At 43.8% G+C, this 27,939-nt stretch overlaps 3 protein-coding genes across 6 annotated transcripts; 2 read left to right on the plus strand and 1 right to left on the minus strand.

Moving 5' to 3' along the window:
- The first annotated feature begins 23 nt into the window (after positions 1–23).
- On the plus strand, positions 24–5,184 carry npm3 (nucleophosmin/nucleoplasmin, 3). Its single transcript, XM_035401809.1, has 6 exons — positions 24–198; positions 440–525; positions 1,696–1,815; positions 1,905–1,998; positions 4,328–4,439; positions 4,640–5,184. Exons 1-5 carry the CDS (start codon positions 126–128, stop codon positions 4,423–4,425), a joined length of 471 nt encoding a protein of 156 aa, XP_035257700.1. The 5' UTR covers positions 24–125; the 3' UTR covers positions 4,426–4,439; positions 4,640–5,184.
- On the minus strand, positions 3,335–20,578 carry sfxn2 (sideroflexin 2). 4 transcript variants are annotated; one of them, XM_035401775.1, is made up of 13 exons: positions 19,606–19,783; positions 19,195–19,205; positions 15,181–15,345; positions 13,692–13,862; positions 12,210–12,308; positions 11,439–11,514; positions 11,206–11,291; positions 10,722–10,782; positions 10,270–10,336; positions 8,606–8,655; positions 7,144–7,193; positions 6,745–6,792; positions 6,295–6,622 (listed from the first exon to the last, which is right to left on the minus strand). In XM_035401775.1, the coding sequence occupies exons 3-13, from the start codon at positions 15,333–15,335 to the stop codon at positions 6,523–6,525; spliced, it is 963 nt and encodes a 320-aa protein (XP_035257666.1). In that variant the 5' UTR covers positions 15,336–15,345; positions 19,195–19,205; positions 19,606–19,783; the 3' UTR covers positions 6,295–6,522. The 4 variants fall into 4 exon arrangements, with proteins under 4 accessions (XP_035257650.1, XP_035257666.1, XP_035257659.1 ...); XM_035401768.1 differs by having other exon boundaries at positions 19,536–19,782; XM_035401759.1 differs by having other exon boundaries at positions 3,335–6,622; positions 19,195–19,782.
- arl3b (ADP ribosylation factor like GTPase 3b) lies at positions 19,817–26,655 on the plus strand. Its single transcript, XM_035401800.1, has 6 exons — positions 19,817–19,968; positions 21,366–21,509; positions 22,970–23,086; positions 23,199–23,249; positions 23,529–23,714; positions 24,245–26,655. Exons 1-6 carry the CDS (start codon positions 19,966–19,968, stop codon positions 24,290–24,292), a joined length of 549 nt encoding a protein of 182 aa, XP_035257691.1. The 5' UTR covers positions 19,817–19,965; the 3' UTR covers positions 24,293–26,655.
- Positions 26,656–27,939: the final 1,284 nt, after the last annotated feature.

Raw genomic sequence — 27,939 nt, forward strand, 5'->3', positions numbered from 1 at the left:
GCCTAACATTCTGACGAAATACTTTCTGCGACGCGGCAGCTTTCTTCATTGATTGTCGACAGCACAACGAAAACAGCTAGCTGAATAGCTAGCTAAATTTACATTTTTCTAAATTAACTGTTGAAATGGCGTTCATGGAGGACGAATCGTCGGGGAGTGGGAGGGTAGGTCGAACAAGAATGGAAAGCTATTTTTTCAGTAAGTTTTCCCCCGCAAACGAATGTTCTGTAAAGTTACGATTCTAACTAGCGTTAGCTTATTTAGCCAGAGGCGGCACACGTGGGATCTTGCTACGTCTTGTCGTTCGTAAATGTAACGATTGCTTAGCCACGTGGGTATCCATGTTATATAAAATATCACAAATTGGTTATTTCGTGTGAGAGATATCATATGAATGTTTTCAGTTGAAGGATTAAACGTGTTATTTGTTTGGTACTAGGTTGTGAGTTGTCCTCCCAAGTCCCGTTCTACACGTTTCAAGGAGACGAAGATGAAAATGTAGAACATTATTTGGATATCCGGACGGTGGGTACTTAATTTTTTGCTAGCTAACCGTATTACCTACACAAAGTAATTATAGCGTCCTAATAAGGTGTAATGTGTTGTTTGATAAGCCTTTCTCTAAGATTGGCTTGCACCCTCAGCAGGATATTATTCTTTGCGTATTTTTCATCACTTCTGTATGCCATCAGCCCATGAGGAGTCTGTGTACTCTTTTACAACTGATAGAGGAGGAGAATGTTCATCAATAAAGTCATATACTAGTGGCCCCAGAGATACTTTTTATCTCTGGGGCCACTGGTGTTTTATGAAGCACAGTTCCTGACCTCAGTGACTACAGTTGTCGAGCTGCATGAATGGATAGCTAATGTGTTAATATGAGGTTCTGTAAGTCTTCCAATTAGATTAATAATACAGTAATGTAGGTAAGTAGTTTCTGGCATGGTTATTAGAAAATGTAGCCTAGTTATTACTCTGCTCAAACTTAGATTTGAGCTGAGTAATACTCAGGTCAATGAATATTCAGGTCAGTGAATATTCAGTTGTGATGAATGTGATTGGAAATGATTTCCTTTACTCTTGTCCATCCTCAGATTTTTGGCCTTGTGGTAGATGAAATTATTTGGGGACTGTAATACCCTTCTGAAACGGAAAATTGTAAAGTCAGTAGTAAAATTATATTTGTTGTACTTTAAGCAAGGTAATACCCATGTTTGTTGATGTTACTACTTTATATGACCAAACGTATCTGGGCACCCCTTGGTCTGGAGCTGTTGAGCTTTGTTTCAGTGAAGGCAAATCCTAATGATACCTCACTAATGCTCTTCTGGCTGAATGGAAGCAAATCCAGGCGGCAATGCTCCAACATCTTGTAAAAAGCCTTCCCAGAAGAGTGGATGGATTAATCCATAATTCTGGATGAGATGGTGAACGTCAGGTGTCCACATACTTTTGGCCATGTAGTGTATGTCAGCTCGTCACCCAGGAAGAGTGTGTCTGCTAAACACATATGGACAACAGCAAATAATACATTTTCCATCATACACATTCTGTAATGTTTATATCTGTATGTCACACCACTTACTGCTTAAAAATAAAGGTAACAACATGCCACATTCATAAATCGGACAATACCTATGCGTGATAATCTTGGTAGAGGTAACATTTCTTACAATCACTGTCACCCTTTTGCAGGTCTGTCTGGGAACTGGAGCAAAAGAAGAGAGCAACGTAGTGGAGGTGACAGCCCTGAATCACCGGGGGAAGAAAGTCTCTGTGCCGGTGGCCAACCTTCACGTTTCCTGCCTGCCCATGGTAGCTGCACTCGCGCTGATGTTTGGGGACAGAATCCTCCCTGACGTCTGTGTTCTTTGTCCTTATGCAGTCATTCATTTTTCTGGCAGGTGAGCATGGGGGAGTTTGAGGTGAAGGCCCCTGTGACTTTCAGGCTCAAGTCTGGAACGGGACCCGTCTGTGTGAGCGGGCTTCATCTCATTGGTGAGACTGCCAGCGCCCCCTAGTGGGTTGGGGGACAGGGGGTACACTTATCACACTCTATGACTCATAGTGTGGCAAACTTGCAGAAAAGGACCTGATGATGGTAGAATGATTCAGGTGAAATGTGTTTTTGTTGCAGACCTTGTTACACTATCCACATATAGGATCCAGCACTGGTTGTTATCAGTGTCAGCTGCTGAGTTGAAAATAGATTGGTTGGTAAACTTCTCTTTAAACTGATCATTGTCTCAACCTGTTTTCATGAATTCTCCTTGATTAACAAGTGCACTTCTTTCTCCACGCATTAGGGAGATTAAACAATAAATTCAATGTACAAAAATCATTTTTAATCACTACACTTAATTTAATAAGTTGCACCACTCTGTTAACTAGCCTACCATGTTAGTTCTCAGCACAACCTCCTATCTAAAAAAACTTGCACTTCAGGATTGTTTAAATTACAAAAGCTGTGCATTGCAAATCTTTTCCATTAATATAATGTTAAGTGTCAGAGAATTAAGAGTAAATGTATTCACAATTTTAAATAATGCACAATTTTGTGATGCAAATAAAAATATTTTTAATTTCTTTATATAGATATTTATCTATCTTAATAGCCTAATTGAGGAGAACTATCTGAGGATATTGAGTATTTTAAGATATTTTATTGTAATGGGTTTGTTGTTAAGGGGAATGATTAAAAACAGGTTGAGACCAATAATCAGTTTAAGGGGAAGTTTTCAGCGTTGTCAATTTTCAGCTCAGCAGCCACCATTGCCTGTTGTTTCAAAGACAAGTTTGCATTCACACTGTTCAACACTGCGTTGAACTGTTTTCACTTATTGACATGTACGCAACATTTATGTAAGACAACAGCAAAATGTGTGGACACCAGTTCTTGTCCTCTAAAGCAATCCTCCCAGTTTAGAATACCCAGTCATTTTTTGACCATTCCCATTGCTATTGAGTGAAACCCTTTCCTCTGTGGGCAACACTAGCCAACTGCTAGTATTATGCTAGTACCAATTTTTTAGGACCAAATGACTGAGATGTAAAATACTGCGGTTCTTGGTCTAGCCAAAAAATGTTTATTTTATCATTTATAAATCAGAACCATTATATCTGTACTTTCTCCATACAAGATGGACAACGGCATATCCAGTGAATGTCCTTCGAAGGATTGGTCACAAATACAGTAGTCTGCACACTGTGTTGCCTAACCCTTCCAAAGCCTGTTGACATTAAGTGCATTGGAAGAATACAGTGTTTCTAGACTTTGATTTGATTCATCACTTTACAACCATTAAAGGACAGAAGCTTGCACACATACAGTTTCAAAATATCTCTCTTTATTGAGAATTGAAAAAATGCTAAGGATTTCTCAAAACATTGTGTGACTGTGGAACAGCTACTGCTGAGTATTTAGGAATAATCAGCCTTAACTGAAAAATACTAAGGTTATATTGCTGCCAGAATTACAAACAAAGACATAATATATAGGCTAGATCCAAAGAATGTACCCATTTACGTAAATCTTTTAAATTACAAAACTGACTCTGTATGCAAAGTACAGCAGGGAAAAGAATAGCTAAATTTAATGTAGGCTGTATCTATATCTGATAACTCTATAGCTCTTGTCCTATATTTAAAAATTAAATGTAAAAATAATAAACTACATGTTTAACCACAGTGGTGGAGACCGGATAACATATGTTCAAGGCACCATGCATTTGTACAATTTGCTTGTGTCGGTGAAACCATACTGGGGAATATTCACCTTAACGTCTGAAATCGAATCCTAAGACATTAGCGCATTAGATATCTGTCACCCAGGAGAGGGAGTCCACCAGGTTATCCTCTTTTGAGTGTCTCCTAAACAGTGTCTCCTTTGCATGTAAGGCCCTCACAACCTCGGGTGGTGGTGTGCAAGTTGGGTCTTGGATGCATTTTTTGAATTGCATTACAGTACAATTCCAAAACCACACCGGTTTTGGCAGCCAGATCTCACAGCAGTCCTGTAAAGCTGTGGTTTAAAGAGACCGTGCCTTTGAGTGAGGTATGGAGACGTTTTATCTCAGTTCAGCGTTGGTGTAAATACAGCTGCAGACTGGGGCCAAAGCATGATTTGACTTCACTAATGATGCGCACGAGGTCACCTTCCCAAGCTTCAGTTAAAACACTGGGAGACGGGGTATGAATTATTCAGATTTGGTAGGGGATGTTAAACCCTTCACAGTGCTGCTTTATGACTATGGTAAATGCACAAGGCAGGAGAATGGCAGCAAGGTACCTTTGATTTCCCTTACCACTACCCCCTCCCCTTCCCCAGCCTTTGAGGATGATTCAGACTCTGAGGTATCAGAGGATTTGGAAGAGATTGATGATGACATCATCCCCATCAAGCCAGCAAAGAAGCAGAAGCTCTGACTGATGTCTCCAAGGTATGTCTCAGATTACTCTTATGATTTTTTAATGCTACCCATATGTGCAGAACATGGCAGGAAATTATGGAAATAGGATGTATGCTAGATTATTTAGTTTAGAATCCAGTTTGGAAGTTTTGTTATTAGGATTCATTTTTCGGTAAGTTGTGTGTGGGTGTGTGTTTGTAATAATAATACATTTCTTATTTAACATGCAGCTCAAGCCACGCCATGGAATGCTGAAGGTCTTCAGTGAAGGAAAAATTGAAGTGATGGTTGTTTTTCTAGTTGAAGCCAAGCACCTCTGATCAAGTGGTTTACATTTTTAAAAACATTTTCCTGTACATTTTAACACATTTTACAATTTGGAGTGCAAAGTCCATTTTCAGCTGCAGTTAAAGAGAAAAAATGAAATCTTTATAGGCTGAGCAGATAGCACACAAGATGGTCACTGTTCTGCTCTTTAGTAGCAATGTAAAGGACAGTCCATTTTGTTGCTACTGTGCAACTTCAGCTGTGTGTGTATGTACATATATGTTTTGCATGCCTTTGTTTTTATTTTTTTTACTGTAACAGCATAGTCAAAGGAGAGCATGTTCATTGTTGAGCTCCTTTGTGGTTTCAGATAAGGGTACAGCACAGATGTAAGGGATTGGTGGGTGGGGGGTAGGTTTGGGTCTTTGATATTGGGTGATGGGTAGCAGGAGGCCAATCTTGTACATTTATATACATTATGTGAATAAAATTTGGTGCTGTTTTCAAACTTATTTTTTTAAATTCACTTAACCTTCACAGGAAGGGCTTACAGTTACACTTTGATCCGTAGACACGGCAAGCACACTTGGTAGAGGTTATGTCACGTCCTGAAGGAAGTAACCTCATGTGAAACGAGGTGGAGGGTGTGATCTTTCATCCCCATAAGGTCAGATATTCCAATAATCTGCTTTGTGATGTCACAAACACCCCAAGACCCTCTTTCAGTTGGCTGATAATGAGACTAGTTTTTATTTTTGTCTTCTGCCACCACCCCCCATCTGAACAGCACTGCAGTAGTCCTGTGATGCCTGTGTCAGGGATACAGGAGGTGTTCCCCTCTACCAGGCCCCTACCTTAACCAGGGATTATATTATGTTTAAACAGGTGAGGCCTGTCTTCTAGCAGCACCGTGTTGTCACAACCACTGACGGCTCATCCATCTAGTAGGCCGTTTCCATGGCTGCACATGAGGTCATTGTGTACTCCAGCAGGAGCCTCACCTTTAATTTTCATTGGTAGGTCACATAAATTGTACACAGTTCCTCAGGTTATATAATTGGAATTCTTGGAAGGGAAGAAAGAGGTCATTTTCTTGCATATATCAGCATGATCCATTATGAGATCTGGGAAAGTGTTTGATTTCAGCATTACGTAATCCAAGGCAAATATCTGATCCTCTTAAGCACTTTGTGATCAGTCGGCAGGAACCAAACGCGGCCTCTAGGGGGAGCATGTGAGACCGCACCGTCTGGCCGGATCCATTTTAAACACTGAGTTGCCCCCAATTATTTCCTTGGCAATGACATGGCAATAGCAGCTGCCAATATACAATAAACACAGCAGCTCAACCACTCCTGATTCTACACAAAAGTGGCATTAGATGAGCTTATAATGGCTTTCCTCACAACTGTAACCCACAAAGACATGCAGCATACATTATAAAACAAGAAAATTTTAAAGGCACCCAGGGTCTCTAAAAAACTAAACGTACTTGGTTGACTAATTTAATATTCCTGATATAAATTCATTTTAAACCTTTCGTACAAGATCAAGAATCATTAACAACCATATTCTTGGTTTCTGGACACAGAAAGCATTTTTAACCAGCCCTGAACAGCACTGTTCTCAGTGTGTGCTTGGTGTATCCCAAAACCCCTTTACCTGTACGTATTTTCAGTGCCCTGACAATGCTGAATCAAAGCAGAAGCTTTTGTGTGACAGCCCCTCCCCCAATACGCGTCCATTTTGATTGGCCCCATTATAGGACCCTGCTACCATTTGCTCCAGTAACAAAAGGGACATATCCCACACATCCTGCCAGGTATTGAAGCCTGAAGAGGAGGGTTCATAGACCCTTGTTGAAGTAGACATAGCGGATGCCTTCGCCATACTGGGAGACGATGGAATTCCTTAGCTCAGGCTCCAGATTAGCGACGGCCATCGAGCTGGAAAAACCAGAGTGGGTGGAGGTAGAGGGGTGGAGGGGAGAGAGAATATTTTAACCTGTGTTGAGGAAGAAGAATGCTCCACCATGTAAAAAATTAAGCAAAGAGTTTGTGATTCTTACCATCTCTGGGGAAATAGAGAGCAGGCAGCAGGCACCATGAAGACGAGGCTGCAAAATAAGAATGTGTTTTTTTAAGCCAGAAATGGGAAGCGTGAAGAACAAAAGAGGATGTAAAGGGGTTCATACTCTTCACACAAATGGAGACAATACAGCTAGGCCCTGCTCTGTGGATAAAGTCCCTATAAGGGTGCTGTTAACCACACACACAATGGCTCCTCTTAACTGTAGACCCATAACCTTTGACCTTTAGCCCTCAAAAATGGGAAATTCTTGCAAGAACTTTTAAGCTTTCTTTCCCCTTCTGGTTTCCTGGTCCTCGTCAACCTACTTGTGTAGCCAGTAGCAGAAAACAGCCTGACGATGACATTTAAAATGACAAAGACGGCAGTCTTTACTTACAAGACTCCCACCATCATCACTTGCAATGGTCCATGGAGAAATGTTATTCTCTAAAACAAAGCAAATATACACAGAAAAATTAAATGGTTTTAAAGCTTCAAAATGTCTTACATTCTTTATCCAATTCTGAATAACCAAAGTTATTGCATCTTGACTACAGCTTAAAAAATATCTCCAACATTCCATAAAGGTTTGTGTTACAAGACTAATAGCTGCATTACAGGACAGGACAGCACTGTGTTAGTGGACGGGGGAGTTTTTGGATTGGGCTATGCCACTGTATGCAGCAATGTAAGTGGTCAGGGTGTGCTAGTGAACGGAGATGTGTTAGTGGGCAAGGTGTGCTAATCAATGGAGCTGTGTTACTGGTAAGAGCTGTGCTACAGGCTATGCTAGTGAATGGAGCTGTATTAATTGGGCAGGGCTGTGCTACAGGCTATGCTAGTGAATGGAGCTGTATTAATTGGGCAGGGCTGTGCTACAGGCTATGCTAGTGAATGGAGCTGTATTAATTGGGCAGGGCTGTGCTAGAGGCTATGCTAGTGAATGGAGCTGTATTAATTGGGCAGGGCTGTGCTAGAGGCTATGCTAGTGAATGGAGCTGTATTAATTGGGCAGTGCTGTGCTAGAGGCTATGCTAGTGAATGGAGCTGTATTAATTGGGCAGGGCTGTGCTAAAGGCTATGCTAGCGAATGGAGCTGTATTAATTGGGCAGGGCTGTGCTAGCTGCCATGCTAGCGAATGGAGCTGTATTAGTGGGCAGGGCTGCAGCAGAGGCTATGCTAGCGAATGGAGCTGTATTAGTGGGCGGGAGTGCATAAATCACTATGGCTGTATCAGAGGAGAGACAGTGCTGTAGTCTGTGCAGTGTTAGAGAGGCGATGATGCCCTCGTATTGAGGCCGTTTTCAGCCACAGACGTGATCAATGCTGCAGACGGCACCGTGGAGAGCAGTCTGACTGATGAGCTTCGGATGAGGCTCATATTGATCCAAGTCCTTACTCCCCTGAGACCAGCTGTCTCTCTGTCTGTCTCTCTCCCTCTTCTCGCTGCACACTCCGTCTCTCACATTTGCCTCATTGGCATGATTTGATTAATGATATCCCTCTTTCTCTCAAATTCAAATATTCTTTACTTGCAGGACTCGTGAACTTGTGTTGCTAATGTGTTGAATTGCATAGGTGACAATACCCCCCCCCCCCACAAAAAAGGGGGGAAAGATGGGTAAGCCTCCCTCACCCTCCTATACAGCTCTCTCAAATTCACTTTATTGGAAACACCATAAAAACAGTGTTATCAAAGCAATTGATTTCTTCCCGTCTCTCTCCCCTTCTTTCTTTCCCTGCATGCCTCTTTATTCTACTTCACATCCCTTCCACTGAGAGTTCAAGTGAAAAGTCATTTAGCAAAACACACTGATAGGGTTTCCCTTCTTTATTGCGCAAACGGCAGCGGACTCACCTGCATCCATTTGTATCTCTCCAGTCTCTGCATTATAATGGGCAGGATGACTGAAATAAAGAAAGAGAGGAAGAATAATGACCGTGTATCACGGGGAGGAAGCCTGGGAGGATTCCATTCATCAGGCAAATGAGCTCGAATCACAGCGAGCCGCGGTCTCGAGAGTCCCTCCGTCACGGTCTCTACAAACAGAGACCGCATAACTGAAGTCCCCCGCGCGAGATAGAGGGGGTGTCAGCAGAACACATAACATCTACTCGGCGCCAAACAACACGTGGGTGGCAATCTCTTCATCCAACATAAACATACTGCTAAAAAATCTGACTGACGCTGATGGACCTTTTTTTTTTTTTTTTTTTTTGCTTTCTCCCGTGTCTCGTGAAACCGTCTTGCGTATTGAAGACGTGGTTTATCTGATGGAGGCTCGGAAAACAGGGGAGTCCGCGGTCTGGCCACAGCAGATGTGCGTTAAGTGAGCTCGAATTACGCGATAACTGCGCGGCCCAGCCGGTTCACTGTGGAGTGAAAAGAAGCAGTAGCCGACAGGACCCATTTTGAAAGAAAGCTAATCTACGCTCTACCGAATGGACAGAGGATGCTGCAGTTACGAGGGTTCAACAACGGTTTTAAATTCGCAAAAGCGATTTCCACAGATTTAGAGCGGCCCGTGCTGCGTTTCAAAGTGCTTCTGTGTCACTTCACTTGAAATAACACGTTGGTAGAAAATATTTTGCTTCTGTGCGAACACAGATTCAGTGGCGATTCACTCACTGTACCGCTGGTAAAAGGAATCCTGCACCTACCGTAGAACCCGGTCAAATCACTGTTAATCGCTATAAGTCTTGACAGGAGGATGCAAGATAGTTAATTAAAATAAATTTATTTAACCAGGTATTCATTTTACCAGACTGAGAACATATTCTCTTTTTATGTCAATGACCTTGATTATTCTTACTCTTCTGGATGGTTATTTGGCACCATCTAGGAATCATATTTTGCACCAAACAGTGGAATATGAGGCCTCATAAATAAGATAATATTGTACTTATAAATCATAATTAGTGTCCTATATACGGTAAGGATGGACTTATAAATCACTATTAAGGTCTTGCATAAGGTAATGTCGCACTTATAAATCATTATTAGTGTCTTATGTAAGGTAATGCTGCAATCATATGTAATTATTACTGTTTTACATAGGATAATGTTGCCTTTAACAGTGATTAGGTGCTGCATTTTGGGTAGCATGATGTACAGTAGTTATTTTGCTCTTAAGGTAATTGTAAGGAAATATATCAGCAGTGCCATTATTGCTATGTTTTTTTTTTGCTGTTGTTATTTCTATGCATGTAACATATGTTAATACCACTGCCTTGCAGGTCTCTCTGGACAAGAACATATACCAAATGAATGAACAGAAATAAAGATAATGTGCGACTTATGGCAAACGAAAGCTCAGTGAATGAGGATGTGCTATCCGTCACAATCCAAAGCCAAAGCAATAAACGAATAAGGTAGCGCGGGCCATAATGTCTTCAGTGGACTTGGGCAGAGCTGAGAGAGGAGCTGGGGGATGGGAGTTCACTCCCAGAATGCTCCGTGCGCCTCCTCTACGGCCTGCTGACCCCTCTGTCTGCACGGTTGCGGCTGCGTTCAACACTCACTCATGCCTGGGGCTGCCATGGTTACGCGAGAGATGACCACCTGTGTGATGCCCTTCACAGCTGCTCTCTGCAGGAGGGAGGGAGGGAGGGAGGGAGGGAGGGAGGGAGAGAGAGACAGTGGGAAAGATGGTTACAGAGAGGAAGATGGAGTACGAAAAAGTATAAAGAGTGGGACAGTGTTCAAGAGGGAGAATGGGGAGGGAGGTAGAGAGACAGCAAGAGATAGAAAAAGAGAAAGTGAGAGGGAGAGAAGGGCAGAGTTAGAGTTAGATGGGAGGAAACACAGTACACAGAAGAAGCTGTTAGGACAGATAGGCTCTTGATTAAAATGGCCACACATTGCAGCGAAGGTTTCTGTGCTTTCAGACAGTCGTATAGACACTAATTAACCGATGCCTGGCCTGGCCAGGCTGAGCGGCGTTAGACCCTCCCCCAGAGCGTGTGGCACTCACCCGGGAGTGTCCCAGCTTGTTCCCGTTCTCGTCTGTGACAGCAATGCCACTGAGGATCTCCCTGAGGGAGGGGGAGAGAGTGGAAAGGGAGGGCGGGGTTATATACAGTGGCACCAGCTGGAATAGGCCCCCCCACCAACTCGGTTTCTCCTCTCACACCAATGCACTCTGACCTTGGGGTAGGAGTTTCAGGGTGGTCTCTCTGACAGGAGTACACACCTCCCCCTTTACAACCCCCTCACCTCCAATCAGTACCATCTTCCTGCCCCAAACGCCACCCACCCCTCCCAACACCCATCTGCACTTCCATATATTACCTCTACTATCTGCTTAGACCTCCATCCTCTACACCCCTACCTCCTTATACCCCCATCCTACTCCTCTACAATCCCAATAACACTCACATCATTCCCACTACCCCACCCCATCTCTACACACAGCCCACCTCCCCTCACCCCTCTCTTCCCCCGAAAAAGGAACTCACTGCTGCCTCATCATGGGGATGTTGACGCAGTTGGCGGCAGCCACAGCAGCAAAGGGAACCCATCGAGCCACCAGAGGGGGCGCTTTCTGTGGACACAGGGAGGGAGCAGGGCTGGTCATCCTCGGTCACTTTGCTACCTTTAAGGCTGGTTTCAAGCTGGGTTCTCTGTATTACTCATATGGTATTACTCAGTGAACCCTGGTGTGAGGTCACTGACTGTAGGCGTGCTATACCTTGGTGTACAGGTTCAGTCCAACAGCTGTGGCCAGGGCAGTGCTGGTGGCTGTTACATATGCCACCCCAATTTGTCTGAGAAAGGGGAAGAAAAAGAAAAATATAGAAAGTAATCATGACCAAACAAAAACACAAGCCAAATCTACACTGTCAAATATATCAAACATAAAAAAAAAATGTTTTATTAACATTCTTCACACCATTAACTTTGTACTCAGGGCAGAAAGGCAGCCATCTTCCTCAGAGGACATATAAAGAGGGGAAGGACAGGGAAGTAGAGAGAAAGATGACCTTGAGTACACACTGCAGTCTCTAGCACTGGTGGACTATGCAAAACTGCGTTCGAAGAACAGGTAGACTAACTTGACGTCACATTGTTCTGAGAGAGCAAACAGCGAGATCAAAAGAGATCACCTGACAGTGCTTAGCACAATGTCCTGTAGGTCTTTCAGACCCAAAAACGGTAGAACAAGGCCAGCGCCTTATGAAAAAATGTTTCAGTCACTTAATAATTTCCTCCCTTTACACCTCCGCAGTGGTGAGTGTTCTGGTGGGTGGAAAATGGCCGACATGCATCATTCAGGTGGGCGCTGCACACTGGTAGCAGTTGAGGGGACTTCCCCCTCGCCTCAATCTAAAGGGCACTCTATTACCATAACAGAGCACATCAGAATCAGCCTTTCGGTTATGCCCGTCAGTCCCCTCCTCGTAGGACTACAGGAAGTGAAAGGCCAGCTGAAGAGTGTGTGACGCTCACGGGGGGGTCTTACTTGGGGGTGATGGGAGAGGCAGCGTTGCGGTTGGTGTAATTGACCAGGGCGTTGAAGGACTGGTTGACCCACTGCCAGAACACCACAGCTGGAACCGTCCTGCAAGAAGCACCGCACAAGGGAGAGAGACGACTCAGTCAAGACCACCGCTCTGCAAGGCCCACATCCCCCCCCCCCCCCCAAACTCCCAGCTTCCGCCGTTTCCAGAAAATTCTCTAGGTACACTCGTTGGCAGCTACGGTATATGTCCCCAAACACAAACATTTGTCCAGTTTCCAGGATATTTCTTGAAAGTTACATTTAAGTGAAATTAATCATTTAAAAAACTGTTAGAATATCATTAAGTTTTTCTATACACATGAATGACCAATGTGTAAGATAACAATCATCTAGGAAGTTACCAGTGTTCAGTTCAGTGAAACTGGCAGTGAAACTTGGAATATGCTAACAATTGTACATTTACCATAAAGTTTCTACCTGAATCATTTTTCTGTGATTCAGACAGAGCTTGTTTGGAACAATAAATATGTTCTAAGATTGTTTGGAGAATGTTCCGGTCATAACATTTTCTCACAGCCAAAGGAGAATCTAAGCAGAATGTTACCCAGCGTTCAGAGGCATTTTGTGTTGCTGGGTTCCTGCTTCCTGGTACAGATGAACCATGAAACACTATCCTAATGGGGACGAGGAGCCTCAATCCATTATTCAAATATTAAACCCAGGGATTACTATTTCATTACTTCAAGCAGTATTCAAATACTTTGTTCCTAAATGAAGGAAAAAGGGGAATTTCAGAGGTTTTTGAATAAATATGCATGAAGGACAGCCTATAAAAACTCTGCCTTAACAGCTCTCTCATATTATTCATTTTCTGACTTAGACGTTGAGTGAATGCAGATCTCTTTGCAGTGAATCATTGTTTACACAGAAATAACAAGGGTTTCGAGCCTGGGAGTGAAAAGGGGGGATTCATTAATCAAATATTTAGTACAGTCACATTCTAGGCATTTAGCAGGCGCTCTTATCCAGATCGACTTACACAGTACAGTCTTTTTCATAAGATGCATTTATACAGCTGGAGAAATTCAGGTTGTGTGCCTTGCTCAGGGGTACAGCAGGAGTGCCTCACCTGGGAATTGAACTTACGACCTTGGAGTTTCAAGCCCAGTCGCCTAACCATTATGCAAGGATGCCACCTATGTCCTGAGAACCACAGAAATAGCTAATATACGATCAATATATGATCAATAAACATTCTAACAGCTAACTCATACTGTACAACACGACAGCGTGTGTGGTGGTCACTCCGGGTTACCATATAGCTGCAACACAAAGACTGCACGATTACCTGTCTAACTGATGTACAGAGCCTGCTAAACTAATCCAACCTACCCAGCGCAGTTGTCGAAACTTGCCTATAGAAGAGTAGTCCGAAGCCTGCAAACACCGAGTGAGCTAACCTGTACAAGCGCGACGGCTCACCTGTAGAACTGCAGCATGAAGCCGGTGATGGCCATTCCACCCGGCACCTGGAAGGACATCCTGCCGATGAGGTTCATGCGGTCGCCCGTGTCGGGGTGGAAGGCCGAGTCGTACAGCTTCTTCGCGTAGTGCAGCTGCTCCTCGGTGGTGCCAGGGGGCAGTGTTCCCGCCCTGAGGATCACAAGCCAGGTCACATGACCCCCCCCATCCTCACTCAGATGAGGAACACAGAGATATTGGCAGCACGCAGGCGAACTGCCGTCTTTCTGACAGGGCGCCGTTGTGATCTCATCAGATCGATGACTTCATCCCATGAGCACGATGACATCACCGGTCTGCCCAGCTAACAATAGCAGCAGTTTACATACACGGTGCAGTCCGTAAGTATTTGGACAGTGATACAATTTCTTCGGTTTTGGCTCTGCACACCAGCACATTGGATTTGAAATAAAACAATGGATATGACGTTAAAGCCACACTGTCGGCTTTCATTTCAGAGTACTTACATCCATATCGGGTCATCTGTGTAGGAATTAGCCCTTTTTATACAGTTTCATACAGTTCCCCCCATTTTAGAGGACCAACTGCAATTGGACAATTGGCTGCTCAGCTGTTTCTTGGCCAGCTGTGTATCTTTATATCATTAATTCATGCACAAAAAAGCTAAGGTCTTAAGTTGATTCTAGGCTGATTCTAGACATGAACTAATGATATAATGACGCACAGCTGGCCAAGAAATGGCTCGATTTAAAAATTTTCAGGATAGCAATTTTTGTACCAGATTGCACCGTAATCTTGTTACTGCAATTAAAAAGCCCAGCCTTGCAGCTGGGCTGCACAAACATTTGGCCAGCAGCATCAGGTCCAGAACGCCTACTGTTTCAGACCCGCACAGCATGCGCGCATAGCGCGGCAAGGGGTTAGCGCTGATTTACACTGCAAACAGGGCACAGTTCAGGAAGTTTTCGCAAACAGCGAGATCAAACACAGCCAAAGAACAGCATGGCCAAAAGTTACTAATAAACGTGTCCTCAGCTATCAATACTCCCACACTGGCCAGGGAGTCAAGCTCCCCTCCAACTCATTTTCAAACGGTGACACCCGGGTTAATAAGCAACCCCCATAATGATCCCCTGGAAATTATTACCGCAAATAACTGAACGGGAATTCATTTTCAAAGCTACGGGAGAGACAAGATGAGGCGTTCCCGAATAATTTGGGGTCACGTTTGCAAATTGAGGTTAAAGAAAAGGCAAGTAAAAAAAACCCCCTGACCCTCAGTGAAAACAGGGGATCGAGTAAGCAAATATTTTGTCTTGGGAACCGCAAAACATTCCAATATCGGCTGAAAATCTAAAAATGAACATCCCTGACAGCTCATTCTTACCCTACTGTGCAAGCACGGAACGGAGCCTGAGATGGACAAACCGATGTGTTGTTGCGTTTGTGAATCGACTCCACCCACCCCCCCCCACCCCCCCAGCCATACCTGCAACTGTCGACCAGGGCCTTGGCCTCGTCCAGCTTGGCGTCGGGCAGCAGGGCAGTGCGCCAGTCGGTGATGTTGAAGAAGTGCTTGAGCCGCCCCATGAAGGTGGACTGGTCCCAGCGGGGGGCGTCGATGTCAAAGCTGCCCAGGGCCATCCTGTCTTGTCTTTTAGGAAAGAGCGAATGGCATCAGGAGCCACACACAGCTATGATTCCCCACACATCCCGTCTCGTCTTCTAAAAGAGCGAATGCCAATCAGGAGCCACACACAGCTATGATTCCTCACACATCCCGTCTTGTCTTTTAAAAGCGCGAATTCCAATCAGGAGCCACACACAGCTATGATTCCTCACACATCCCGTCTTGTCTTTTAAAAGCGCGAATTCCAATCAGGAGCCACACAACAGCTATGATTCACCACACATCCCATCTTGTCTTTAGGAAAGAGCAAATTCCATCAGGTGCCACACACAGCTTTGATTCACCACACATCCCATCTTGTCTTTAGGAAAGAGCCAATGCCATCAGGAGCCACACACAGCTATGATTCCCAACATACTGCATTTAGGCCTACACGTTTTTTAAATATCTGCTGAAGGTGCAATATTAAGGTGTTTCAGTTCTTTCCATACACACAGCTAAAACACACAGCTGGAAAATCACCAAGCAGAACTAAAAAGAATTACAGCACGAAGACAGAGTTTTATGAGCATTTTAAATTGAGAATATTTTAAATTGGCGGACATCATGCTACATCCACAATACTTTGAGGGAGCTCAAATAAAAACTTTCATCTTAAACAAAGGCGATCTGTCTAAGACTGTCTCGCAGCTATTAAATTTGTGGGGGTCCTATTGTTCAAGTTTTTTAAATTCTTCCTTTCAACTCTGAGGGAGCTTTTAAGATAATGAGGAGACAAGACTAGAAAACAGGAAAACAGCATCCATGGGCCTGGCGCTTAGCACTAACTAATCATAAGAAACTGGAACAATCCTGACTTGGAGAAAACCTGCGTCTTCTATGTGCTTATGCCTGAGTGCCCGGGCACCACAAAAGAGAGGCCTCTGTCAATAATGCTTAAACTCAGTTAACCCTGACCTTATTTACCCTTCTCACATCAATAATAAAGAAGTGGCCTGCGCTAAAAATAAAACTTGATAATTTTGTAATCAAGAAGGAACAAGTAAGCATCGTTTCACATCACTACAAAAAAGGCTCAAGCGAAATGTCTGAGCTCGTTTTTTTTCCCTTGTACGTGGCTAAATCAATGACGTTAAGTTCACCTTTGGGTGCGAATCACTTGTTTGTTCTTGAATTGCCTATCACCTGGAGAGAAGTTCCAAGAAAACCATTTCAGCAGCTCAGTTGGGTGCATACGGTAATGAAACGAAACTGTTTCCCAGATCACAAATTCCACATCTTGAAAACAGCCCATGACCACACGACTGAACCACCCCCCCCTGAACTGGTCTGGCACAAAAATGGCAGCGCTGTCAAGCAGTTTGTTAGCCTTCGACAGAAAGCAGTGACTCCCGGTTCTATATTGCACATTTGACCTTTATTGTGGGGCGCAATGAAAACATCGCAAGTGATATTCATTCACAGAGCATCTCACATCTCACACAGTCGTCTCACAGACCAGCCTGCCTCCTTCTGCTTCTGCAGCACAGAAAGAGGACAGGGGATATTCCAGATAACTAGAACATCAGACACGGCAAAAGAAACTGACACTGAAAAACAAAGGCCTTTGGTTTTCCAGCTTGCCTTCTCCCAGGCTCTCTTCTGCTTTAATGTGGTAAAAATGCAGCCTCCGACAGTTTGAACTCCTACACAGTGAAGAGCGGCAGTTGATGGAAGTCTTTCAGTCTCTCCCGTTCACGAAAGCCCCTGCACTCATAGTTTCCTGAGACACTTTTTAAAAAATCTCTTTTATTTTGAAAGGCATCCCAGATGTTGTGATCAAATCAACTGCAGGCTACGCTGACTGAGCATGCGTTACAGGTGGAGACCAAGCCACCCAGGAAGTGTGCAACACCCACCATTAGTTAACACGTGCTGTGAAATCCACAAATGAGCCCTTTCTCGAATGCAAGGGCTCATCTCACGAAACCTGACAGACAGGACTGCGCGTTTTCTTTTCGGCTGCACAGTCGGCTCATTCCCGCTGTTGCCGCTAAATGGTGGGCCACTCATGCAAATGCGGGACGCGCAGAGGTTTCAAAAGCTGTGAGGAACGAGGTGGTGATCAATCGGCGGAACTGCAAACACAGGTCTGTGCTGGTTGGGAACGCACGGTTGCGTGTCGCCGAAACCTCAACAGGGTTTATATTTAACTGGTGAGAGCGGCTTCTGTTAGAACAGTCAGAAATGCGCTTGTCGCTTGTCAGTCAGTGCGTCTCTGTGTGTTTGAGAAAAAACAAACAACACGTTCACCCTGTGACTGCTCACAGCGGGTTACGTTACACCCATATTTCTCACATAGCTTTTTCTCATTTCTGTACCCTTTCAAGGATAAATTAACTCTAACTGCACTAGGACACAGCCTGCCTCCTTGACAAGGGTTTTCTTACTCTGCAGGTTAATGTCACAGCTGGTGAAATAGCAAGGCCTGCACATTCCCCAGTATATTCTCCAGATGTTATTGTAAGGCTGAGCTTCCAGTAAGTATTTTAGCCAAAGGGAACATCCTATGGATTACAGCCCTACAATCAGAAAGACACGCAAACACACACACACACGCATGCATGCACACACACAAGCTGGTGCCAGAACAAACCAGACCTGTTTGTAGCTTACTGGAATCATACATCAACATAAACTGGCAAAAAAATGTATTCAAAGTACAAACACGGTTAACTTGAATCACCGAGTCCTTCAGTGAGACTGGCCTTTTATCTATGTGGCAATGCCATTGACTTATGGTGTGGGAGGCCAGGTTTCTGGTTCTGACAACATCTACCCTGGCCTTAAAAACTGTGCTCACCACAGTATGAACAAAATGTAAACTTTCTGACTGAGAAATTAAAAAGGACACTGGGACCATGAAGTCATGAGCACGTTTTGGGAGGGAGGTGGCTTTGGGTGACAGCTTGTAAATGGGTTCAAACAAGTCTAGGTAATTTGTTAATGAACTGGCTAACCCCTGAGGCCTGCAGTCTAGTAAGACAGAATGAGAGAAGGTAGCTTTTTCATTAACACAAAACTTGTGTAAAACTGCAGGTTTCTACCCAAAACATTAAGGTAAAACCCATAATCAGTCCGATTTGATAAGGAGGAAAAAAATAACGACAGAATAGTTTGCTGTGACCCCACAATGATATTCAATAGCTGTGTTCGATAAACCTTTCTTTAAGTAGGGAATTCCATATGGTATGTTGGCACTCAATAAATAAAATGTATTTACTTTAATAAATCATATTTCCTGAGTATTCTGGAGCTGGTGTCATTTCCTTTGTGCGCCTCATTGTGTGTCATGTGATTTGTTATGCATGATCCCAGGTAAGTGTATAATGAACGCTGCATATGGAGTAAATTTGGTTTAGAACAAACAGGTACGCAATTAGTAACTTCATACCGACGTATATTTTTTTCCAAAGACTGAGAGATAACACATGCACTTCTTCACTATTTCCTGGCCTGATATTGCTGATGTAAGAACAGGTTATTCCAAGTCACAACCAAAAAGGGGTGACAAACGTGTGTGTGAACTTTAACATTACAGTACCCTTGGGAGGAAATCGTAATCTAGACCACTTGTCCCTATATCGTACCTTGTGATGTAGCAAATGCAGAAATGAAGGCGATAAGATCAACGGTGTTAAAGTAAACTAATTTTACATTCTGATGATGTATACTACTGCAAGGAACTAGTGACACGAGATACCATGCATCCACCAAGGCAGGTTATACTGCAAGCATATGGCACTGTATTCGAATCCCCCGCTTTCAAACAAAAAAATTGGACGACAACATTCTAACATATTTCGAAGCAAGATCACAAACAAGATACATTACCTTTGGCAAATCTGGTTAGGAGAGAAGTCAAGGTAGATGAACAAATGAAATGGTTCAAAGAGGAATATTCCAAGAGCGTGGGCGGGCGGAGCTGCACGTGGCACTTCCTATTCCAATCACACACAAGGGTTTGCTCCCCTAGTGTTGCCCCACCAAATATGTGCCCCCATATAGTTATACATGCAGAGTTAGCGCGCTGGTCTCAAAAATGACAGTAGGGACAATAATAATTAATTTGACTTCACTTTCTTGATCGAGTACGATACATATATGTTTTAAATTCCCCACGCAAACAGTATAGATAACACTGCAACAACGATAGAGTTAACAGCAATAGCTACCTAGATTTACGTTTGAGACATGGTAAACTGGCTTGTCAACGTCGCGGCTAGTTCTAGTAGTATAGGATACAAAAATGAACGGTGAGACGTCAATGTGCAACCACAGGCAAGTAGGTTTAGCTGGCTACCCAACGTTAGCTATTCATGTGGTGCGACGTGGCACCTTTTATTCCTAAACTAAAAATAATAAGACGCTATAATGATATAATGTAGGTCTGTACAACAAAAATCAAGCTTCCGGCACGCTGTTATGCAGTGCTATGCCTCATGGAAAAGATTAAAGAAAAGCCTTGCTTTCAATTTTACGTCATCAAAGTATGTGCTTAAGAAACTGCGCCTGTCGTATTCTGCACGTACACAATTTGTGTAATACGTCACAGGCGCTTAGTAACCCTTCGCGGCGTCTCAAGTCTTTGGGAGATAAACCGAGATGGTGAGTTCTTTTGTTATATTTAGCTAGCTAGCTAACTGTTTGATACATTGTCATGCCTCTGGCATCCTTTCCAGCTGTTATGTGTTTATTGCGTTTTGTCGACTACGATGCATAAAGGTAGATCGATGTTCAGGTACCCAGATAACAGTAGCAGCTCTTAATGAGACAGATTAGCCAGATAACGGTATCATGAACGTTAGCTAGCTAGGTGCGAGAAAAGAACATTCGGATTTCTCTTGATGGCTAAAAAAGAAATGTCCCTTCGAAATGCGTTGATGTATTATCACATAGTGGGTATTAACTATTGAATGTACTATCTTAATTCTTAAATAAATGGATCCGTTCGTGTTAATTACCTATTTTGTTATTTAAATTTAGGATAAATCTCATCTCGTTCTTACCTGTGTTTATGGCCCGTTAAGTTTGATGCTGCTGCTGATTTTACCCTCGCTTCGTTGACGAAGGCTTCGTTTCTTGTTGCATGCTGCAGTAACTCGCTAACTAGTTTCTTTTAACCTAATAACAATCCCCATATCCTTCTAGCTAGCTAGACAACTGGCCTGGATTCATGGATGTTGACATCCAGAGTGAAAGATGGATTAGCTATATCACTGCGGGTTCATGGCCATTCCAGGCGGGTTGGGGCACTGTTACTAATGAGTCTGGTGTCGATATCATTTCCTTCTAGGTTTAAAAGGAGCCATGTATTGACATTCCTGCTCCCTTAGGTGAAATTTTAATTGTTATCGAAAACTGCATGACACGTCGTCTGCTGAAACCGGGAAATTACGACCGGGAATAATAGATTAAGGTCAAAACACTTTGATATTCCTGGATTGTGTATTTGCTTTATATAATAATGAATAGGAACATTTCACACATTTAGTAATGCATTCACATTCGCAGAAGGGAAGTAAACCTGCCAGAGATCCCAGACTGAACTGGTCTACAACCCCTTAAAACACAAATCAAATAAACGCGGTCTCCAGGCAGGATTCGAATCGCAATCCCAAGTGACACCATGTCTTCATCAAAAACCCATAGGCATGACAACAGTCTAAAACAATTTATTTATCAATCCCCCTTTGTTTCGTAAAAACCCAAAAATTCCACACTACCAGCTGCCATCTTGCAGCTATTTATTCTGTATAACAAATGTACTGTTACTGCTACAGAAACTGAAATGGCATTTATTGCTGAATTCTTGGAAGCAGGGGGGTCCCCAAATAGTCCTGTCACCCACTGGTGACTGATGGTTACAGTGAGAGTGATGTAGGCTATATGATTGCGAGTGATAGCTACAGAGGGAGCGATGTGACTTTGGGCTTGTAAAATTGGGGATTGTTAAATATCCAGTGTTCACTTTGTGACGTGTGTAAATGGTTTGCCTGGCGTAGGGTCTGTTGTCCATCCTGCGTAAGCTGAAGAGCTCCCCAGATCAGGAGGTGCGCATCCTGTTACTGGGCCTGGACAATGGCGGCAAGACCACCCTTCTAAAGCAGCTGGCATCTGAGGACATCAGCCATATCACCCCCACACAGGTGCAGCCCGTACACTCCCATTCACTTGTGCAAACGCATGCGCGCACACTTAGGCGCAAAGTACATAGTCCCCGAACAGCTGGTCTCTAGGGAAATCAACCACATCACCCTCTCACAGGTGCTGCACGCAACCCAAAATGAGAGCAAGGAGGGCACAAACAACCCATACACCCCTCCGCAGTAAGTCGGTCATCTGCCTCCGTGGGTAGCCTAACTCAGCAGCATGGTTACTGCATGCTAGCTGACATGCAGTCTGCGGTTCACACTACTGAACTGCTCTGAGAGTTATAACTGTGGGAGTGTGTGTCTGTCTGTGTGTGTCTGTGTTGGGGGGAGGTTATTCCTCTTATTGATTCATGAATGCCTGAACCACGCCAAATCCCCTGTGCCAAACCTGGGAATGAGCGCATGTCTAATTAGCTGTTGCCTGAATGATGTGGAGATAAAATAGAACAAGATGGCTGGAATATTAATGAGATTTTTGACTTGTAAATTACACAAAATGGCTGCCACGAGGTCCAGCACAACTGTGTATTCTTGACTCTTGTGTTCGGCCCTCTACGTAGACCTGGCTATTCAGTAACACTCAGGGATTGCCTGGCCAAATGGAATGATAAAAAGTTATTAGTTATTATTGAAAGAATAAGTTATTTACCTTTAAACCTGATGAATGTCTATGTACTTCTGAAGAACACTGCTGCACAATACCAGGCACACTGAACAGCCACAGTAGCGTTTGCTCTAGTTGTATTTATAGGAAAGCTGCATTCAACCCTGGGTGGCTGGTCAGGTCTGAGTGTGTTTCCCTTTCTGTTGCACAAAGCAGTTTGCAGTACAAATACGCCCCCTGGATCAGATCCCATTCCACTGTAGTCACGTTCCAGTCCAACTCTTTTGCCTGGCTCATAGGAATCGAGTGCTTTTCTTTCTCTTTTCCCACAGAAGATTTTTCCCCTCATTTTTCTTCATTTACAATGCCCAGTTGCAAATTTGAGCTCCATTGATAGATGCAGCATTCCTTGTCAGTTTAGGGGCTGCACTGCTTCGGGGCTACATAGGGCTAATTTTGCAGCCAGCCAATATTTCTTTTCACTATTTCATGGTCCACCAGCTGTCACGGGCATATTGCAGTGCCGATGTAGGCAGATTGCAGGTACTTGACTGGCTGGGGGAGTCCCTATTTGTCGCGTATAGTCATTAGAGAAGGTGACATCACCGCTTAGAGCTAAAACAAGAACGTGATTCGTTCCCTTAGCTGAGGACTTTGGTTTTTCGCGCAGGAAGCTACATGTGTCTTGTGTTGTGCTCTGCCAGATGTGAAGGCTTCTAGGAGACGTGTTATCAAGCACACTTACCAGCACGTTGTTGCCCGAAGCAGCATGGAGAACAGTGGCGACCCTTAACCCTGCCAGAGGGATAAGGTCACGCATTCTGCTCACCTCTTGACTGTTTGTTTGCAGGGTTTTAACATCAAGAGTGTTCAGTCTCAGGGCTTCAAGCTGAACGTTTGGGACATCGGAGGGCAGAGGAAGATCAGGCCCTACTGGAGGAACTACTTTGAGAACACAGACATGCTTGTGAGTAGCACATCTCTGCACTTGTGTCACAGTAACTACTTCCCCAGTTATTTCTGTTAGCTTTGCCTCCCTGTGGTTGTGATCAAAACCTTCACTGTGTGCTTTATTTCAGATTTATGTCATTGACAGTGCTGATCGAAAGAGGTTTGATGAAACTGGACAGGTACTCTTTTGTTTCACATGGATTTTGTACCCATTTCATGAAAAGAAAACTATTTTGTCTTCAGACGTCATGTAGAGCTCATTCACACATGAATGGATGTAAATCTCCCACAAGTCCACATCCATCTTAAACAGAAAGGGCATTGAGTTTATTTTAAAGAGAGTACTTTTTGTGTGTGTGTGTGTGTGTGTGCACATTCATGCATGTACACATGCGTTCTTCTGTGTGTGAACCACGGTTTCTGTACGTTCACACCTCCCCTCACGCTCTGGTTGCCAGGAGCTGGCCGAGCTGCTGGACGAGGAGAAGCTAAGCGGCGTCCCGGTCCTGATCTTCGCCAACAAGCAGGACCTGCTGACGGCGGCTCCGGCCTCCGAGATCGCCGAGGGCCTCAACCTGCACATCATCCGGGACCGACTGTGGCAGATCCAATCCTGCTCCGCCCTGACCGGAGAGGGCATCCAGGTTGGCCTTCTCTAACGAATAGCATTTTTGTGGTGGGCGGGGAAGAAATTCGAAAGGCGGTGAAATTTGTTCGGTGAGAACCCGTTCGCCTCAGCCTCAGCAGTGTATTTCAGAGGAACCTTTGGCTTGCGGTGAGACAACCCTGACAGCCAAAACTGCCCCTCCCTTAGTGGCACTATGGCCGCTGTTGTTCAAATACCAGGGGTCTGCCGGGCAGGAGATTCTCACATGGTCAGGGTTTAATGCCAGAGTGCATCCATGCCCTGACGCCCAGTGTCTTTGCTGGAAGACCACTTCTGAGCTTAAATGTGTTTTATTTTTGCAAATCTGTAACAACTTAATGAGTGTGCTGCTGCAGAGAAGTATAAGTTTATGATCTCTCCCCCCCCCCCCCCCTCCCAAATAGACTGTATGACTTTCCGGTCCTGGAATCCAGAAGGTGGTTTTTTTTTTTTTTTTTTTACATGAGAGGTCACATTGCTGATTTCCCTAACGCTGTTCCTGTTTTCATTGTGTGTGACCCATTTCAGGAAGGCATGAACTGGGTCTGCAAGAGCGTCAATGCTAAGAAGAAGTAGAATCCTTCCTGTCTTCACTTGCGTTTCTCTCCGAAGGGACAGGCCACTGATTGTACAAAAATGAAACCAACGCGGAGCTCATGGACATTAAAGAATTCGACCAGCTTTGAGCAAGGATGAAACGAACTTAACCTCAGCTTGTCAGTCTCGGACCATTTCCACCCCTCTCCCCATCCCATCCCCTCCCATTCCTCATTCCTTTTGGTCTAGCCAGGTACTAATCCCAAAAGTAACATTCCTGCACCCACCCCACCCCTCCTCCCCACACACCCATTGCCTTCCCCCTCTACAATATAGTACATCTTCAGACTCCTGTGGTACTAGTCTGATTACTGCTGATGAAACATAAAGACCATCTTGGTGTTGGATTCTTTACTTTTTTAAAACAATCTCTATCTTAAGTGCTCATAGCGCAGTCTTTTTTTTCTTTTCTTGTGCCCACTATTTTGTGACATGTCTGTTTGCAGTTTTCCTGTTTCAGTAAAAAGATTATTTTTTTGTAACGGTGTCTTCGTGGTGTTAAAGTAACAGGGATGAATGTGCTTAAGTAAATGGAGCGTCTTCCTTTAGTGGGAAACGTGGAAGTGGTATATTTCCTGGAAGTAATATCTGGACTGAGGAAAATATTTGAAATTTTAAAATATGTAGTATTACAGATGTGTAATTACACCTTGAGTGATTTCCAGTATACCACATTGAATGTATCTTACGGTGCATTTCGGTTTACAATGTTTGGTATGTATAAAATGACAAATATGGAAAGTGATAATTATTGATATGAATAGGTACTGCATTTCTTGAACCCTGTTTGTATTCTGAAATTATTCCTCACAGAGATACGTTTTACATCGTAACATGAAGCACTTTTTGGATGAATTCTGAGAAATCATTCTCACGTTTGTCTAAGAATAAGAATGGAAGCAAAAAAGTAGAGTGTCCAGTTTGGGAGTTTTGGTTCCTTTCAGCCAAGCCTACATTGGCTAATAAGTTAAACACTGCGGAATATTTTGTTATACATGAATCTGTATTTAACAAGAATATTACACAAATTGTTTGAAATTGAAAACCATTCCATTCTATTATGGTTTTTTATTTAAAATTGTTCCTTGCTTTTACTTGTTGTCTTGCTCTTAATTTCTTTATTCAGGCCAAGGCTCTTACTGCAAAAAACAATCAGTACTCATATACAAAGACACAATGGGTCATTTTTAATGGTGAGTTTAGTTGTTTAAAATGCCTTTTTTTCAGACAAAATGCTTTACTACTTAGGAACATCGGCTTTTGGCTTCTAAAATTGCTGATATTGAAATGGTTCCAGTATGGGTTTTTTTTTCTTGTAATATTGACACTATTTAAGGCTATCCCACAATTCTTTGCAATTTGAGCCCAAAGCTGAGATCACAGGGGCTTTGTGAACAGCAGGGCCCCTTTTGGGGTGGGGGGGGGACCTGCTGTTCTTTTTGAAGATTTTAATTTGCTCTGAAGGTGTGAGATCTGCACCGGAGAAAAGAGGCCCCTCCCCCTTTCCCTTTGTTCTAATGAATGCGCCCACCTTGGCTCCCCTGGTGGAAGCGGGAGGGTAGAATGATTGACAGGTTCAGCAGGCTTAAGCAGCTGGTTGTGTCAGCAGATAAGTGCTGCGCAGCGTCCTTTAGTGGGGGCAGGGTTTCTGGTTCCTGCAGGCCCGTTGCTGTGGCAGTGCTGGTGTTCAGCACCACCTGTGAGTTGTAAGTGGTAGGGAGAGGGGGGGAGGCCTCTTGATTCCTGTCCCTGCCCCCCATAATGCTGAGAGCTGAGTGTCACTAGCAGCACTGCTGAAATCTGGATATCCAGCTGTGTGTGTGTGTGAGAGTGAGAGAGAGAGAGAGAGAGAGAAATTGTTGAGAGAGTTCATCCATTTGCGTGCTTGCGTGTTGTTCATATGCACCAGTAGATGGAATCACTCCAGAGGCCTCCGAGCACTAAATAGACAGAGGATTGTTCCACGGCCCAAAGCATTGTGGGTATTTTTTAGTGTTGAACTCTGCAATTGTGCTTTCTGTGCATGCAGTACTCTGTTGCCCTTTTCTCCTTCGCCCTGTGGGCCATAACCAAATTTCCAGTCCATTTTTGACGAATCATCATACCAAATTCATCTGCTCTTATTATTTATCACTTTCTGGCATCCATCCATTTTCTAACATATAATCTTTTATATTAAACCGGATTTTCACATACAATCCATTTGTAAATTTAGACTTGAATTCAATGGTCTTATCAAACAGTCATGGTGAGTGTATGGGCTGGAGTAGGGATGGTATTTTCGACAGTTTAATTTTATCACAATTTCAACAAATAAAAAGTGGAGCGCATTGTGAAATGTGGCGTTTTTGCTGTCTTGTCATGATTTTCAATAGATCTGTCTTCGAAGGGTTGAGTAGTAGGGTTGATTTGGGATTTTTGCATTCCTAAACAGGAAAAAATTCTTGCCAAATCCGACCCCTATGAAACCAAGCGATTAGGTGAGACTTATCCCCCCCCACACACACACACACACAAATCTTGTCCCTGTGTGATAACTTTTGCTTTTATTCAACCCATTGAGAAATCTCCCAAAAAAAGACCACTTCAAAATGCCATCACCAACAACCCCTCCCCTATCCTCCCTCTATTTATAGGAGAAAAAGGTCTTTGTGTGTTATCTTTTGTGGATTAAAGGGTTGTGCGAGAGAGAGAGGGAGCGGGAGCGTGGGTGTTCAGTGGAGCTGGGCTGAGATCCGCAGGGTGGTACACCAGCCTCAAGGGCAGCTGGGTAATCGCTGATGGAGTGGAGGCACGCAGCTAACGAGGGCGTGGGCCTCCACCGCAGCTCCCTCAAAACTTCTCTCCCAAATCAGACCATTGGGCAGGGCAGATGAGGGGGGGGGTTTGGGCAGGAGGGGGAGGAATGGCTCAATGCGGCCTCAGTGCTGTGGGTTTAACGCCAAACTCTCTCCGCTCTGCCGTCGTTCTCTGGATGTCCTGCAGCTCTGTAACAGATTACCGCTCGCTAGTTACTGACTTACCAGCTGCTTCTTGGCTCTGAGCAAAAGCTGCGTGGGCCAATGAGAACAATGCACTCAATTCCTGCATTGGTGTTGCGTGAAAGTGTGATACGTGACTTGCGACCACGTTTCTCATAATGCGTAGCCTGAATCTAATGGCTTTTCAATATATGCATGTCACTTACTGAGTGTGACTGATAGAGTGCAGTAAAAAAAATTAAACAAATAAAAAACAGTCTGACTTGGCTACTTACTCAACAGCTGCTGTACTTCTTTCTCCCTAATTTCTTCCCACCCTCTCCCAGGTACATTGTTCCTTATGGTGTACTTGTTCGACGATGCCCGGACAGCCATATTCATGTCAAGGCACCATCAGGAGCAGTGTAACCATGGCAACTCTTGTAGACAGAAATGCTGTTATTGCGAGTGGATATCCATTCCTGCATATATGAGCTTGCACCTGCAAAACGTAAGATATCTTTGGATGGCCTGCTGGACTTTCTGTTCAGTTTGCTTCCGTGTATGTGTGTGTGTTAATATTTCTTTGTGTATGTTTTTTTCCCCCATATAATATTAAATGAGAATAACATGATGTTCTCTTTATTCACTTCTGCAATAGTTTAT

Source organism: Anguilla anguilla, chromosome 2 (genome assembly GCF_013347855.1).
Source record: "Anguilla anguilla isolate fAngAng1 chromosome 2, fAngAng1.pri, whole genome shotgun sequence".
Taxonomy (NCBI): domain Eukaryota; kingdom Metazoa; phylum Chordata; class Actinopteri; order Anguilliformes; family Anguillidae; genus Anguilla; species Anguilla anguilla.